This window comes from Polyodon spathula, chromosome 2 (assembly GCF_017654505.1).
Source record: "Polyodon spathula isolate WHYD16114869_AA chromosome 2, ASM1765450v1, whole genome shotgun sequence".
In the NCBI taxonomy this organism is placed as follows: domain Eukaryota; kingdom Metazoa; phylum Chordata; class Actinopteri; order Acipenseriformes; family Polyodontidae; genus Polyodon; species Polyodon spathula.
Window position 1 is genome coordinate 96967744 of NC_054535.1, and position 15040 is coordinate 96982783.

Below are 15040 nucleotides of genomic sequence, written 5' to 3' on the forward strand. Positions count from 1 at the left end.
AATTAGTCAGGGCTGGACTAATTCATTTTCAGGACTGAAGTCATTCCAAGACACTTTGCAATAATAGTAAATAAAACAAAAAATTGAACTGCAGTTAGTCTGAGTCCCTGAAGCAGGTATGCATATAGCATTAGCATGTTAATTGCATTAACATATGTGTTACGTGTTCAGAGTCATGGAATGTGTCTCAATACAAAGGCTAATAGGATACTAGCCAATATTCATTTATTTTTTTCACAGAGTAAGATCATAACCCTGGCAATAACTGACATGAATAAAAATTATGTTTTTATAAGAAATTAGAAAAAACAAACATCACGTTACTGGCTTCAAAGGCATTTCCTGTCATTCAGAAGCACTTCCTGAAGAAGTTTTAATAAGATCAACTGCATTTGTGAAACGGTGTAGAAGAACAATTAGAAACTGGATCTGAGATTTCCATTAACCTGTTTAGGTCCCTAATCTCTACTACAGAACCTTGAATGTTATCGTACAAACTATATTTAATCTCTATATCAAATAAATTTTCAGGAAATTACATAAATACAGTATTAATTTATGTATTTTTTTGGTTCCTGGGTAGTAAGTGTTATTTCATAATTGCTTATGCCTCAAAAGTATAGAAAATGGCTATTATTCCCCATAAACTTTGCTTTTGTGACCAGGACAGTGATATTTTGAAATTTACCTATTTTCCAGAACATTCCAGATAGATTCAGTGCTGAGTAAACTTGGAGTAACTTCTAGAACTTTCCAGTAATATAAATAGTAGTATAAATACCGGGGCCTTAAGCCCATCAGTTCAGTTTAGTTCCAGCTGCCTAAGTGGATACATATCTGCATTTTTCTGAGATGGGTCTCCAAGGCGGTTTTACCAAGTTTCCCTGCTATCTTTGCCTTTGGGACAGCAGGGACACCCAAGGCGCACTACCACAGGCGGGACTGGCCACAGCGGACCGAGTTCTCTGTGGGGAGGAACAACGTCAAGTGGGAGCCACTGGTGGACCCCTGGATGGTGCTGATGCCACCACTGCACATCAAATTGGGCCTTATGAAACAATTTGTCAGAGCTCTAGATAAGGAGTCGGCAGCCTTCAAGTACCTTCAAGACTTCTTCCCTAAGCTGTCTGAGGCAAAGGTCAAAGCCGGTGTCTTCGTCGGACCACAGATAAAGAAGATCCTGGAGTGCAATGAATTCCCCAAGAAGCTCCGTAGTAAGGAGAAAGCGGCTTGGAACAGCTTTGTCGCAGTGGTTCGGGGCTTCCTGGGCAATCATAAGGCCGAAAACTATGTGGAGCTGGTTGAGACTCTGGTGAAGAACTACGGCACAGTGGGCTGTAGGATGTCCCTCAAAGTCCATATCCTTGATGCTCATCTTGATAAATTCAAGGAGAACATGGGAGCATACTCGGAGGAGCAAGGCGAGCGCTTCCACCAGGATATACTGGACTTTGAACGCCGCTACCAAGGACAATATAACGAGAACATGATGGAAGACTACATTTGGGGGCTGATTCGTGAAAGTGATTTACAGTATAATCGTAAATCTCAAAAAACTTTAGTACTTTATTGTAAATACATGTTAATTTGGATTCATATGTTGTTTTTTTCTGACTTTATGTGAACGAAAAGACACAAATTCGCCTGTTTTCTCATTGGAAATAGGTATATTTCAAAATATCACTGTCCTGGTCACAAAAGCAAAGTTTGTGGGGAATAATAGCCATTTTTTATACTTTTGAGGCATAAGCAATTAGGAAATAACACTTACTACCCAGGAACAAAAATTGTGTTACATAGTGTAATCTGTGTTCTAGTACACACCCTCTGAATGTTGTCTGTCAATATAGACTAAAGTCTGCTTCCTCGCTGTCCTATACATTCAGTCTATTTAAATTTTGTATAACAAATAAAGTAAAACAAAAAAAATAAATAACAGAATAGTGTTTGCAGTCCGAAGCAGTACAGTATCCACAACAGCAATAGCAACTAGTCTCCGGTTTGAATGACAAGTTGGAGAAATGAGACAACTGGATGCAGACTGATTTACTTTCAGCAACTTTATTTCAGCATTGTATATCATAACAACAACACAGGCACATGCTGAGTTCTCTAGCAAAGCCACACTGTGAGCCAGCTGCTGAATAAACAACACGATCAGCATGAACAGACTACAAGACATTTTTAATGATCTATTTTTTTTAGTATTCGGTTATTGTTTAAGCTATTGGAAGGCTACCAGACTACATATGGAATTCTGAGCAAACCGCATTACTCATGGAATATTGACTAAAGTGTTTGTATTTATTAGCAACATAAACTAGTGCGGCATAAAATCACGAAGAAAAAAAATAGAAAGCTATTTTCTAATAGCAACAGAATCCTCGTCAGAGGGCTTTACTGTTTACCATTCAGCTGCCCCAGGCATTCTTGCCAGATGGTAAAACCTTCTTCTTTGGGTTCTATTGCTTAATTATGGCTGGTCTGTTGGTTGGAATAAAATGGTTTAAAGCTTTTTAAATACAGTTGTTTGATACAGATAAGAGAAACTGAAACGTGGCAGCATCCTTATAACTGTGCCTTTTATCCAAACACACTATATGGGTGCAACAGGATGGGGTGACTCCCAGACACTGGGTTTTCCAGTATAACATTTAAAGGAAATGAGTGAATTACTGTATTATTTTAGAAATGTGTTTGTAACATGTACATATTTGATCTTGTCTCCCTGTTTCCCTTTTAGTGATAACTATACCCTTCAGATCAACCCTAACTCCGGTCTGTGTAACGAAGATCATCTTTCCTACTTTAAGTTTATCGGGCGAGTGGCAGGAATGGCAGTGTTTCATGGGAAGCTGCTAGACGGTAGGTCTTGTCAAATAAAATGTAACACCAACACGCATTTTATATTGCAGGTATTTTCACAGCTACGTGAGGGTTAGCCCAGTTTTGCACAAACCTGGTGTTCTGTTTTTTATTAAAAGTATGCAAATAATATACGGTATACAGTCTCCTATGCACTTAAAATCCAACACACTACTAAAAGGAATCAATCGGTATAATAGAGTTTCAGATAATGTTTACCAGGTACATAAAGCCTAATGTACTGTACACTCCAAGCATATAGTTCAGTGATTGATTTATAATTAAGTGAAGTTAATAATTAATGAACACTTCAAATTGTGGACAGGTCGACTGTGACCTGCAAAAGTCCTTTAGTTGAAAACTAAAACGAACTTGCATTTGCACATTATTATATTATTATAGAATTGCTTAAGGTATGTACGTAGAATTGACTGTCTATCAGTTGAAAATGACTGGATACAGTCTTGAGTGGGATACATCCAAACAATCTAGTCAAAACGAAGTCTATTGTTCTGCACTTCGCTCCAAACACATACTGTGTTTTATCTGCCTGACTGAGTGCTGTGTTACTGCACAAAAAGCCAGAAACACAAGGATGCAATTAAAATAAACCCCACAGGAGGTGCTGTTGTATCTGATGTGCATATAACATGGTTAATTAACTGTGAGCAGATATAAAGATGTGTTTCCTTTGTGCCTCTGTGGGTATTTTTATTGAGTCATTGTGTTCCTCATGGGTTTGTCTGTACTGCTACCAAAGTTCATCAATCTAGATATGCTACAGTGCGTGTGTTTTAGTACAAAACAGACAGTGCTATGGCATTGGGGAACACAGTAATTGCATGCTAGTTTATACAATGAAGCAATACTACCCGACACAGTAGAAAATAGCCAGAGATTATGAACCGATCAGTAATGGATAAAATGCCAAACCGGGCTATAATTCTGCTAATTCCTGTAGGGAAAGAGTATTGTTGTTATTATAAATCAACAAATACACAAAATGTGCATTTTTGTTTTTTATATTCTAATTTGAAGGGATAAATAGTCATCTTTCTTTCCTATTTTTTTTTTCTTGGTTTTCCTTCAGATCGAGGACAGGTTTCTAGCCAGCTTTCTCATGCCGTTGACATGTAATCACATTTTTTTCTTGTGTTTTTAGGCTTCTTCATTAGACCCTTTTACAAAATGATGCTAGGAAAGCAAATTACACTGAAAGACATGGAGTCAGTGGTAAGGCAACAATAAGAATGTGTGGCTTGGAAATGTCAAGTGATTCCAGATCTCATTTTTACATTTAAAAGGCTGCAAAATGCAATTTTAACATAATGAGTAGACTTAAATAGACCAGCAAAACCAAAGTACAATGTATAACTGCACTTTATATATGTCTGTTGTATCTGTAAATGCTTTATGGTGTAATGTACACTGTGGGGTATTAAGGGTAATGTGAATGGTAATAATATGCTAGTTGTTACACCATATGGCATTTAAAGATAGCAAACTGTTTGCTTAAATGCAAAAAGGTTATCTAGAGTCATCTGATTTGCATTCCCTGAAAATTAGAATCTATTACGTTAAAGTGGATAAAGCATTTCTGGGGTGTCCTGTTATATGATTACTGTTCTGTAATTTTGTTTTGGCACATTTGCGCTTTGAAACTTTATTTCACATAACCCTGTTCTCCTAGAAGTTATACTACAGCATATTGAGGCTTGAGCTTATACTATTAGTTCAGTTACCTGGTTCCTCACACAACCTGCATTTCATTTTCAGGACAGCGAGTATTACAATTCCTTGAAATGGATTCTGGAAAATGACCCCACTGAGCTGGATCTCAGATTTTGCATTGATGAAGAAAACTTCGGACAGGTGTATATGACATCTGTTCTGTTTTTTTGTTTTGTTTTGTTTTATTTCAATAAAGAACAACATTTCTCCCTGCCCAGGAGTTTGTCTGATACAATATGTTCTGTTTTGTAACATTCAGTACATTCTTATAAATGATAACAAGCAACCAAAGAGTTGTCAAAATTGATAAGCTAGTTTGTACCATAATAGGTTAGGTAAACCCAAACCCTTATCTTTTATGACCAAGGAAAATTGTACTAGTTCAGATTTAATATCCCTTTATTTTATGAAGAAATGCAGTTTCATGTGTAATTAGTAAATCACCAAGCAGTGTCCTCTTCTAAGGATTCAAAACCACAGTATTTAGACCCACCAGCATGATATCAGTTAAACAGGCACCATTGCATTGTAGGAACAACAAAAATAACAACGAATGTCAACATGCGCATTTGTTTATGTATTTATTTATTTATTTTACTCAGACGTATCAAGTGGATTTGAAGCCCAATGGATCAGAAATGGTTGTAACCAATGACAACAAAAAGGAATACATAGAGTGAGTTCTATATACAGTTACCATAACAGAAGACAAGAGGGTATTATTAAACTGTAAGATACAGCACCAAGTGATTTACTAGGTCTGTGAAGCAATGACTCTTCAAACCAGTCTGTATTGGAACAGGTGGGGGGTATCTATATATATATATATATATATATATATATATATATATATATATATATATATATATATATAAAATGTCATTTGAATAACTTTTTAATCATATTACACTATCGGTGTTATTTATGTAATTATGTTTAACACTTTTTGTAGTGTTTTACAGATGTTGAGTTTGTCAATCTTTTTTTTTTTTTCAGCCTTGTGATCCAGTGGAGGTTTGTTAACAGAGTTCAAAAGCAAATGAATGCATTTTTGGAGGTAATGTATATTTTAGGGAAGATGTGATGATATTTAGTAAGCCACAAGGGGGCAATATGAACCATTTTTGTTCATGATGTACAAAACAGCATGTCTCATCTTGTTTGAATTCTACTACCTATTATACAATGGAATATACAGTGGGGCCCATAATTATTCAAGTCTGGGGATTCCTCTTGGCAGGTTTAATAGATTTTAAACAACAACAAAAAAGAATTACACTTTTCTCGAGGCTATTTAAAACATTGTCCAGCAATGTTTGGTTACAGTGAGGACGGGAGAGTTTGGGCTCCGGTCCTAAAATCTTGATGTTTCCTTCCCAGGATAAAACATTTAATCAAAATCAGGGAAGTGACAGTGGAAATAAGCATGTTAGTAATGCTGGGCAGCACTGTATAATTAAGTGCAGTTCTGCATTTTTAAACAATATGAACATATTAATACTCTTCACTTTTTTTTTCAGGGATTCACAGAACTCACTCCTATCGACTTGATTAAAATATTTGACGAAAATGAGCTGGAGGTAAATTTAATGTTAAAATGATTGTATGATTTGTGTGCTAGCAATAGCATTGCAAGACATCCAGATAAGAGCCTAGTGCTGAGTTGCTAAATTATTCCTAAACTGGATTGAAACCTGTGGCATTCTGAGCTCAGAGGCTGGTGTCATACCTCAGTGAACCCCCAACACTGCTCACTCGCCACCAAACACAACAGCTGTCAGGAAAGTGTATCTAACTGGGATGTAATAGGCACACTTGAATAGCATCCTCCAAGATTACTTCGTCTTTTTATGTGTTGTTCATCAGAAAGCAGCTCATAATTAGAAGGGGAAACAGTTAAACACTCATTTTGGTATTTTCTTGGCTTGGCAGAGAACAGCCCTGCATTTATGAGCAATAAAATACCAGTAAACATGCCAACATAATTCAATTTGAGTGAATCCATTTTTAAACTTACTTCTGTTCTGAGAGCACTCGGATGGATGGATGGATGGATGGATGGCCTTAAAGTGTTTGTTTTGTTTCTGCTCAGTTGCTGATGTGTGGCCTAGGGGATGTGGATGTGAATGATTGGAGACAGCACACTGTCTACAAGAATGGCTACTGCCCAAACCATCCTGTTATCCAGTGGTTCTGGAAGGTAAGCAAAACAAGTAAAAACAAACCAACAAGCCCCTAACATTTCAGTGCTTATTTTGGTAACAAATGAATATAATCGCCATAGCTAACTTACATTTTTCTTTATAGTAGTTAATTCTTCTTAACCGTGGTAGTAGTAATACAGTACCGTAGCAAAAAAGATTTTAACATGATTACTGAAGACATGGACTATCTTATGACTCAATAGTGATCAATTGTGCCGTCTGATCCTGCAGTGTGGTGACATGCAGATTATTTAAAATCGTTATGAAATTCCATGGCAGTATAGGCTAAATAGACTATTCTTCTATGTGATATGTTTGCTTTTCAAACTTGAATCTCACAGTTTGACTATTTATTTATTTTTTAAATTATTATTTAAATAATTATTTTCGATAACCATTTAGGCAATTCTGTAGCATTGGTGGCCTACATAAACAGTCATGGGGGGGGGTCTGGCTATTTATTGCACTTTTAAACCTGTTCACACAGTTAATCTAACTGCAGGGTTTTCTTTTAAAATAATGGAAATAGTGAAATACCGTAGTCATACTTCTGCCTGTCTAACTTTGTATTACTTTAGAGGTCCTATATGTGTCTCACTAGAGTCATATTGTATGCCCTTAAGGTCATACATTGTAAGGGCCATGCCATTAATGCCATTGTCAAATACACCTTGTAGAGTGTGATCCCCAAAACTCAAAGCACATTTTGCCTTATGTGCATGCAATAGCCATTACCATATATTTTCACCAATTTAGCATTATTTCAGTAAGCTTAAGCCACAATCATATTTTCCTGCAGGCTGTGTTATTGATGGATGCAGAAAAGCGTATCAGACTACTTCAATTTGTTACTGGAACATCACGTGTGCCTATGAATGGGTTTGCTGAGTTGTATGGTGAGTAAATGTCACTTTTATATTTTATTGACATGCCCTGGTAACTAAGGATTACAATGTGTTTGGTTCCAAATGACAGCTCCATGCTGTGCAAAGTTACATACTTTTTTGTTTATTTTATTCCTTGCAGGATCCAATGGTCCTCAGCTGTTTACTATCGAGCAGTGGGGAACCCCTGAAAAACTACCCAGGGCTCACACATGGTAAGAGTCATGCTGTTCTTTGTGAAACCTCTTAACACTGCAAACCTATAAATGGTGTCTTGTACAGATAACTCCACTCAAAACTGCACACTGCTACTGCAGTTAAGGGAAAACTCCTCTCGGTCACAGCAACCAGGCCTGGTCTTCAGTATACTGTGTATCAATTTTGTACTGTATGAATTATACAGATACTGAAAGCATTTAATTAGTTGTATTCAGGTTTTTACAAAGTTCCATACAATAGTGCTGAAGGAGTTTATAGATAGATAAAGGTATTCAGAGAAATGAGGCAGTGAGCTCTGTTGACAGAGCTTTGTTATTTAAAGTCTGTTTTTACAGATTACATACAGTTTTGTAGATCCAACTATATTCTAGAGCAGTTTCACAAATATAAAACGCTCCCTGAGTTGACATTGACATACATGTATTTAACATAGATGTGTTTATATTGCTGCAGCTTCAACCGCCTGGATCTACCCACCTATGAAACGTTTGAGGATTTGCGAGAGAAGCTTCTCATGGCAGTGGAGAATGCTCAAGGATTCGAAGGAGTAGATTAAAAATGACCAGACTGCTGATTCTTAACAAGCTATTGCAGCTTGTAACTTTTTTTTTTTTTATATGTTCTGGACACAGTACATGAGAACGACTATACAGTGACTTTGGTCGTAGAAAAATGTATTATATGCCTATTCCTTACTTCGGGGAGACTGGAAATGAATTGTGAGGACAATTCTTTTTGAAACCTCCACAATGAAGAGACAACAATGAAGACAGTGATGCAGATGATGATGTGGACTTCAGATAATTTCAGTGAAGCTTGTTCTATACTGTGCTGTTAAAAGCATGGCCCTTAAATATTTTGCATACTTTCTAACTTCAGTGAATGGATTGAATCACTTGCTGGTATAGTATTACACCTCTTGAGAGTGAATTAGAAGTCATTGCCAAAATCCACTCTTCATCATACATGCAATATTTATCACATGCCAAATACCAACAGTACAAGTATGTTTCATGTAGATTATCAAAAAAAATCTACTACAACCCAGCCAAATACAAATGAAAGATGTACAAAAGATGCACATGTTTAAATGAGGAACACAACTAGGATAGTAACTCAATCACCACGTAACTTGCATATTCAAAACAAACGAGCAATGCGTGTGTGGAAAGGGTTTGAGTGCCATTTATTAAATATATTTGTATATGCTTAACATTGTAAAATTTAATATTGTAAAATCATTTCTGACAAGATTGAAATTTCTGAAACGTAATTTGTCGTAGTTTGTATTGGAGACATTCATAATGAAAGTTAACAAGAAAATCTAACTGTAAGCAAGATGTGAATGTTCTCCTGTCTGTACACTTAAACTAGTAGTGGCTGATGATAAAAATCACCTTTTTCCCTCCTTGTTCTAACACCACAGAATCTAAGGGCACTTTATGTATCACATTAAGGACACTTAGCTTTTGTTTTTATTATTAACTTAAATGTGATTATATTCCTGGAATGCACGCATTTATCGGGTGCGTTATGTATTGTCTGTAAACGTGGCTGCTGCTGATGTATCAAACACAGAGGAGCTTTGGAGCTGAGCCTTAAAACTGGTTCTCCTCACTCCCTTTGTCTGCCTGTTCTGTTTATTCCTTTCTTAATCTCCTTTTCTTAAACAATACACATTGTTCAATTCTCTGTGGGTGTGTATTTCCTGTGTGACTGACACAAAGGAAGCAACGTTAATGATGGTGCATTCATCAGAGAGACTGGAATGGTACATGTTCCTTCTCAGGAGGTGACTGAAGCACTTCAGAAAGGCCTAGCAGTCAGATAAAAGGCCCAAGGAACCTATATTCTTAGATAACAAGCTCAGGACTTGAACACACTAGAAATTATAGACATGAAATGATTATATCAGGGAATTGTGATTCCTTCTACAAGTGCATGATATGGATTGTGATGCAAAGGTTATGTATGCTAATATGATGATACATTACCAAGAGCACCATGCAGCTCATTGTAGTCTGGGGAATTATGTAATTTTAATATCTTCTTACACACATTAGGAAAACATCATAAAGGTCTCCACACACCAGACGCGATGCTATTTTTTAATTGGTGACGAGACACTTTCACAGTGATATAAACATGCACACCAGAAGCGACCCGGAGGCGACGCGACAGGTTTGAAAACTGCCAGATCTGTAAAACTGTTCAAAATTGTTATTAACAAAACTATGATCAACAGTGGTACATATTCATCAACATGATGTAGAAATTACGAGTGTCTTCTCTGATGGTATTTCAACATATATGGCAATAAATAATACACAACAGGTTTATGCAGTTCCTTCAAAATGGAGTCCTATATGTCATCTTTTAAATCTGTATCTTTATAACTGTGAAGCCCTTTGTCATAAAGCTCTCAGGATTTTTTCAACAAGAAGTATTATTGTTTTCTCTGTCATTTTGGATACTGCTTCACCCTGCTGGACCACTTGCATTGAAGCTGTTCTCTGATTGGTCAATTCCCTAGTTGATGCACTACAAATTGCTAAAAATAGGATTCAATCGTATTTATTTCTCGTCGCTCCAGTGCCGCCCTGGTTCCACTCCCTCGTCGCCTGTGGTGTGAAAGATACTTATAAAAATTACAGGTTCTGTTCATTTTGATGCATCACTGCACAGTTTCGCTTGCCGTATCACGCCTGGTGTGTAATAGTCTTGAGTCGTTACATGAAATATCATACTTGTTGTATTGTGACCTGAATACTATTAGTGGTATGGTTTGATTATGTTATGGGTACTTACACCCCTCTGACATGGACTAGATGTCATCTAAGATTATGTTTTTCAAGTTGTTAGTGTGCGTACTGCCTTCGAAGCCCAGCAGAAAAATGGCATGCTGTACTTGTAAACTGCAGTAGACTAAATACGATTGGCCACCATTACCTTACACACACAACTTTGCCATACATAGAGTGAATCATTATATACAGACTTCAGGCTAATTGTACTGTCTTTGTACAAAAAAATGGTAAAATAGCATTACTGGTTCCATTCACATGTGTAGAAAGGCAAAAACATTATGGCTGATGTGACCGATTTTCATTTGTATTAGGAATGCAATTGTAACAAGCATGTAACTTTATACGTTTACATGTATTCATTGCAAAGCACTCTGTTAAGATAACATTAAGTTTGCAACACCGACCCACAAAACTATGGAAATTGGGGCTATGTGTGTACACTACACTAATCTTAACTGAGACATGTTCTACCTACTGTAGGCATTGCAGCATAGACAGATTACCCACGTGTGTAATAGCAAATATATCCAATGTACTTTATTATAATGTTAGCACAGTATTGTGAAACTTTTTCTAATTTCACATTATTGTACAGTATGTCTTTTAAAATATTGACAAAGTAAATATATTTCTAAATGTTGATCGGCAAACCGTCATCTTGATTCAGACACAGCTGTGATAGACTTGTACTGTTATTGACTTTGGCTGCTCTTTCTGTTTTCTAACATCATCATACTAAGTGTTGCTAATCAGACTCGATGGTGAAAGAGCATACCTTCAGCTTCTTAAGTCATACTTTTAAACAGGACACTTCAGTCTTTCTTGACAGGTGCTTTACAAATACCTTTATTTTACAAATCGTGCTTACAGTATTTATGTTCAGGGGGTCTTGATATACTGTAGAGATCTCAAAACACTGCCATCTTCATTTTCTGAATCTTGAAACATACAACGTGTATTTACAGTGCTGTGCTATTGACATTGTGTACACTCTAGAACAGTGGAGGCAGACCAACACGTGGGTGCCAGGGGAGACACCACACTTCCGCTGTCTACGCTGAAAAGTAGAACACGTCTAGATTTCTGTAGTGTAAAAGCACCAATTCCACTAATTTTGTGGGTTTGTATCACAAACTTAACATTATATTAACATAGTGTTTTGCAATGAATTGCCATTGCTTTTGTGAGCTGAATCTAACAGACCCTTGGAAAGTTGGTCTTAGGCCCCATAATGAATGATTCTTTATTATTTTGCTTTTTGTTTTAACTACACTGCCTTATCATCCTGTTCTTAAATTGGTACTGCCCTTTGAGATGCACGTTGCACTTTGTGTTTCACATTTCAACATTCTTTAGCACAAATTCCTGAACATAATCAGAATATGTGCAAGCTGCAGTTTTTACTGTATTTAGGGGAGAAATCAAATCTGATTCCAATATAATATGAAACAACTGGACCCCAGATTTACAGTAGAACTTTTTATTTCTCATTATTCTGCAAGTACAGTTGTATTTGTACTAACATCGTGTTGTGTGGACTATAAACATTCTTATATCGTTCTAATGTTGAAATCATGTGATATATGTAAACTGAAATCATCATTTCTGTAAAACATATTCTAACAAAATAAACATTCATTTCCACAATGAAATGTATTGGAACAACCACTCTGAAGCTAAATCATAAATTTTAAATGCATTATTGGCACAGATAATCACATTCAATAGATACCAGTTTAACATACACATTAGTAATTCAATATTGTACTCAAAACTGTAAATAACTTTCTTTAATGCATATAAATACCGAGTGACAATAATAAACTAAAAGTACATTGGTTCAAACTGCAAGTATATAGTGTAGTAAATATTTCTTAACTCAGAAACATCTAAAATGGCGAAGTCAATCGATTGTTTAGTTACCAGCCTTATCTTTCTCTGTTTGCTTAATACAATGCTAAAGAATAGCCAGCATTACTTACATGGGCTGAAAGATAGGAATGTAACTCTTTTCTAGGCATCCTCTTTAATTCAAAAAGTACACCCTAGAGAGTTAAACTATTTTCCATTTTCAAAGACACTCTGGAAGACTCCTTGTTTAACAAATTTCATAATTGATTCCAACTGCTTTTAAACTTGAGTTATTCATATCTCACATATCCATATTTATAATGGGAGCTTCAAAGCAATTTCATAATAGAGACATTACTATGCCTCTATAATTGGATCATCAGCTCTACTCCAAACATTGGTGTCTACTTCTCTGACTTTGATTCGGTGGTCAAAGGTTTCACTAATGTACTCAGAATGCTGTGTTCAGACAACAACAAAAACAACTGTTTTCTTTTTTAGCATCTCTGAAGAAGTGTACTTGTGTGTCTTAAAAGATACATAATGGTCATATTAAAAGTAAATACAATACAAACCCTTTAGGAGGTAATATTATGTTAATTTCTCTGAAACTATAACAATATTTTTTATAATCTTTTATTACTGGTACTGTACTTTAGGTTGAGTGCGCTGAACAATAAAATGTACAGTGCAGTTAATAGAAATAGTTAATAGTAAAACTGAATATGACTGGGGGACCCAAGTTTAAAAAAAAATATACAAAAATGTATTTTCTTTATAATGTTGTCGAGAGGTGGTGATTACAAATATTGAATTGAACTTTAACTACAAAGGGGAAAGCACAATTCCAATATTTAGCCACCAGGGGGTGCCATTTGCTAAGATTTTTAGGGCTCTTCATTTTTGGTTTTTATTATTGATCACCTGACGTCCCTTTTTTTTTGAGCCCACTCCAAAAAACTAAACAAATAGAATCATAGTCATTCAAGTTATGGGAGAAAAAACAAAATAAAATTAGTTTCCGAGACTAATTAAGAAACAGAGTTGGCTCAATATAACTTTAAAGGAGTATCACGTAACCAAAAATAGAAACCTAAACAATACAAAACTAAACAAAAATAACAGTGGCATGTGTACTCTTGATGAGAGTTAGGGGAGCGATTTAATGTTTGTTTTAAAAATGACCCTTGTTAACTTGAACAATTTGAGAAGGGCTGAAATCTTTATTTTATTTATTTAAAATTCTGCCTCCAAGTAAAGCCTCTTGAGATACATCATCTTTTTTTGATCCGTCCATGTATTGAAGTACTGTATTGTTTCCCTATTCTTGTATTGTTAAGTTGTTTTTGTAACCAATGAAAAGCGTGGCAGTAACTAGCTATGAGGACACTGAGGCCGTTCTCAGTTGTTTTGGGGTTTTTTTGCATCATCAGTGCTGATGCATGTAAAAACTCTAGTAAAGTACAAAAACTACTTCATTTTCTTTGTTGGTTTGCTGTGTAACATAGATGTGGAGGTTGAATAGTAAATACCAATCAGTCATATAAATACTGCCAGCTAAAGCTTGAAACCTTGCTTTGTCCTTGGTAGAATGTCAGCTTTGGTTACAGCGCTGATGAAAAGATATACTGTATATGTACCTGTGCATGTTTTGAAATATGAGGTCAAGTAAAGATACATTTAGTTGTATGAGTGCAAAGTACATAAAGAATTTAGTGAACAAAGTAGAAAAAAACAAGAGATTATCTTCATTTATTACATAGGAGTATTTGTATGTTGTTAACACAGTTTGAGAAAAAAAAAGACCTTCAATTTTACAAACACCTCATATTACATTTTCTTGAACACATTGATTATTCTCTGGCTATAAGTAAACTGAACTACAGTACTTGTACTTTACAACACACACATAGGGCCATATTTTCAAAACAAACCTGTTAATTAAAAAAAAAAAAAATCTGGAAGGAAACAACTGTTATACGTTTGAAGTTGTCTTAAACACTCTAAAGCAGTTCTCTTTCAAGTATGAAATGTAACCATTACCTGACGGGATATATCTTATAGCCTGAATTACCTGAGCATTTATATAAAAATTACTCTTTTAAGAACCCTGTATGTGTCAGATGTCGTCTCCGCCCCCAGGAGATAGATAAATGCGAGTGTCGCATAAGGTTCTGCTCCATTTTGTCTTTCAACCTTTGCCTGAGGAAGGAGATTTTTAGTCATAACTAAGGAAAGATGATTAATTCACTTTTTCTCTCTCATTTAATATTTTGTACCAGTGACTTGGTACCAGATCCGGTACCAAAGTAGGTACCAGTTATCCAATTATGATCTTTCAGTTTTTTTTTATTTTTAATATATCATTTTTTTTTCAATAAAATCTTTTCTCCCTTAACAGTGTGGAGTATGGTGGGTAGATAAGTGGAAAAAAAATCCTCATTTAAATGCATGAAACTCTGAGGCACTGACACAACAA

General features: G+C 35.7%; 1 protein-coding gene across 16 annotated transcripts in view; it reads left to right on the forward strand.

Moving 5' to 3' along the window:
- Positions 1-9595, forward strand: part of LOC121304555 (E3 ubiquitin-protein ligase NEDD4-like) — a 155473-nt gene extending 145878 nt beyond the window's left edge. For all 16 annotated transcript variants that reach the window (XM_041235839.1, XM_041235849.1, XM_041235854.1 and 13 more), the window contains 10 exons: positions 2744-2865; positions 4028-4098; positions 4642-4737; positions 5199-5272; positions 5593-5653; positions 6117-6176; positions 6689-6796; positions 7600-7696; positions 7827-7899; positions 8357-9595. In XM_041235839.1, coding sequence (XP_041091773.1) covers positions 2744-2865; positions 4028-4098; positions 4642-4737; positions 5199-5272; positions 5593-5653; positions 6117-6176; positions 6689-6796; positions 7600-7696; positions 7827-7899; positions 8357-8459 — 865 coding nt within the window. In that variant the 3' untranslated portion in view covers positions 8460-9595. The remainder of the gene's footprint in view (positions 1-2743; positions 2866-4027; positions 4099-4641; positions 4738-5198; positions 5273-5592; positions 5654-6116; positions 6177-6688; positions 6797-7599; positions 7697-7826; positions 7900-8356) is intronic.
- The last annotated feature ends 5445 nt before the right edge of the window (positions 9596-15040 follow it).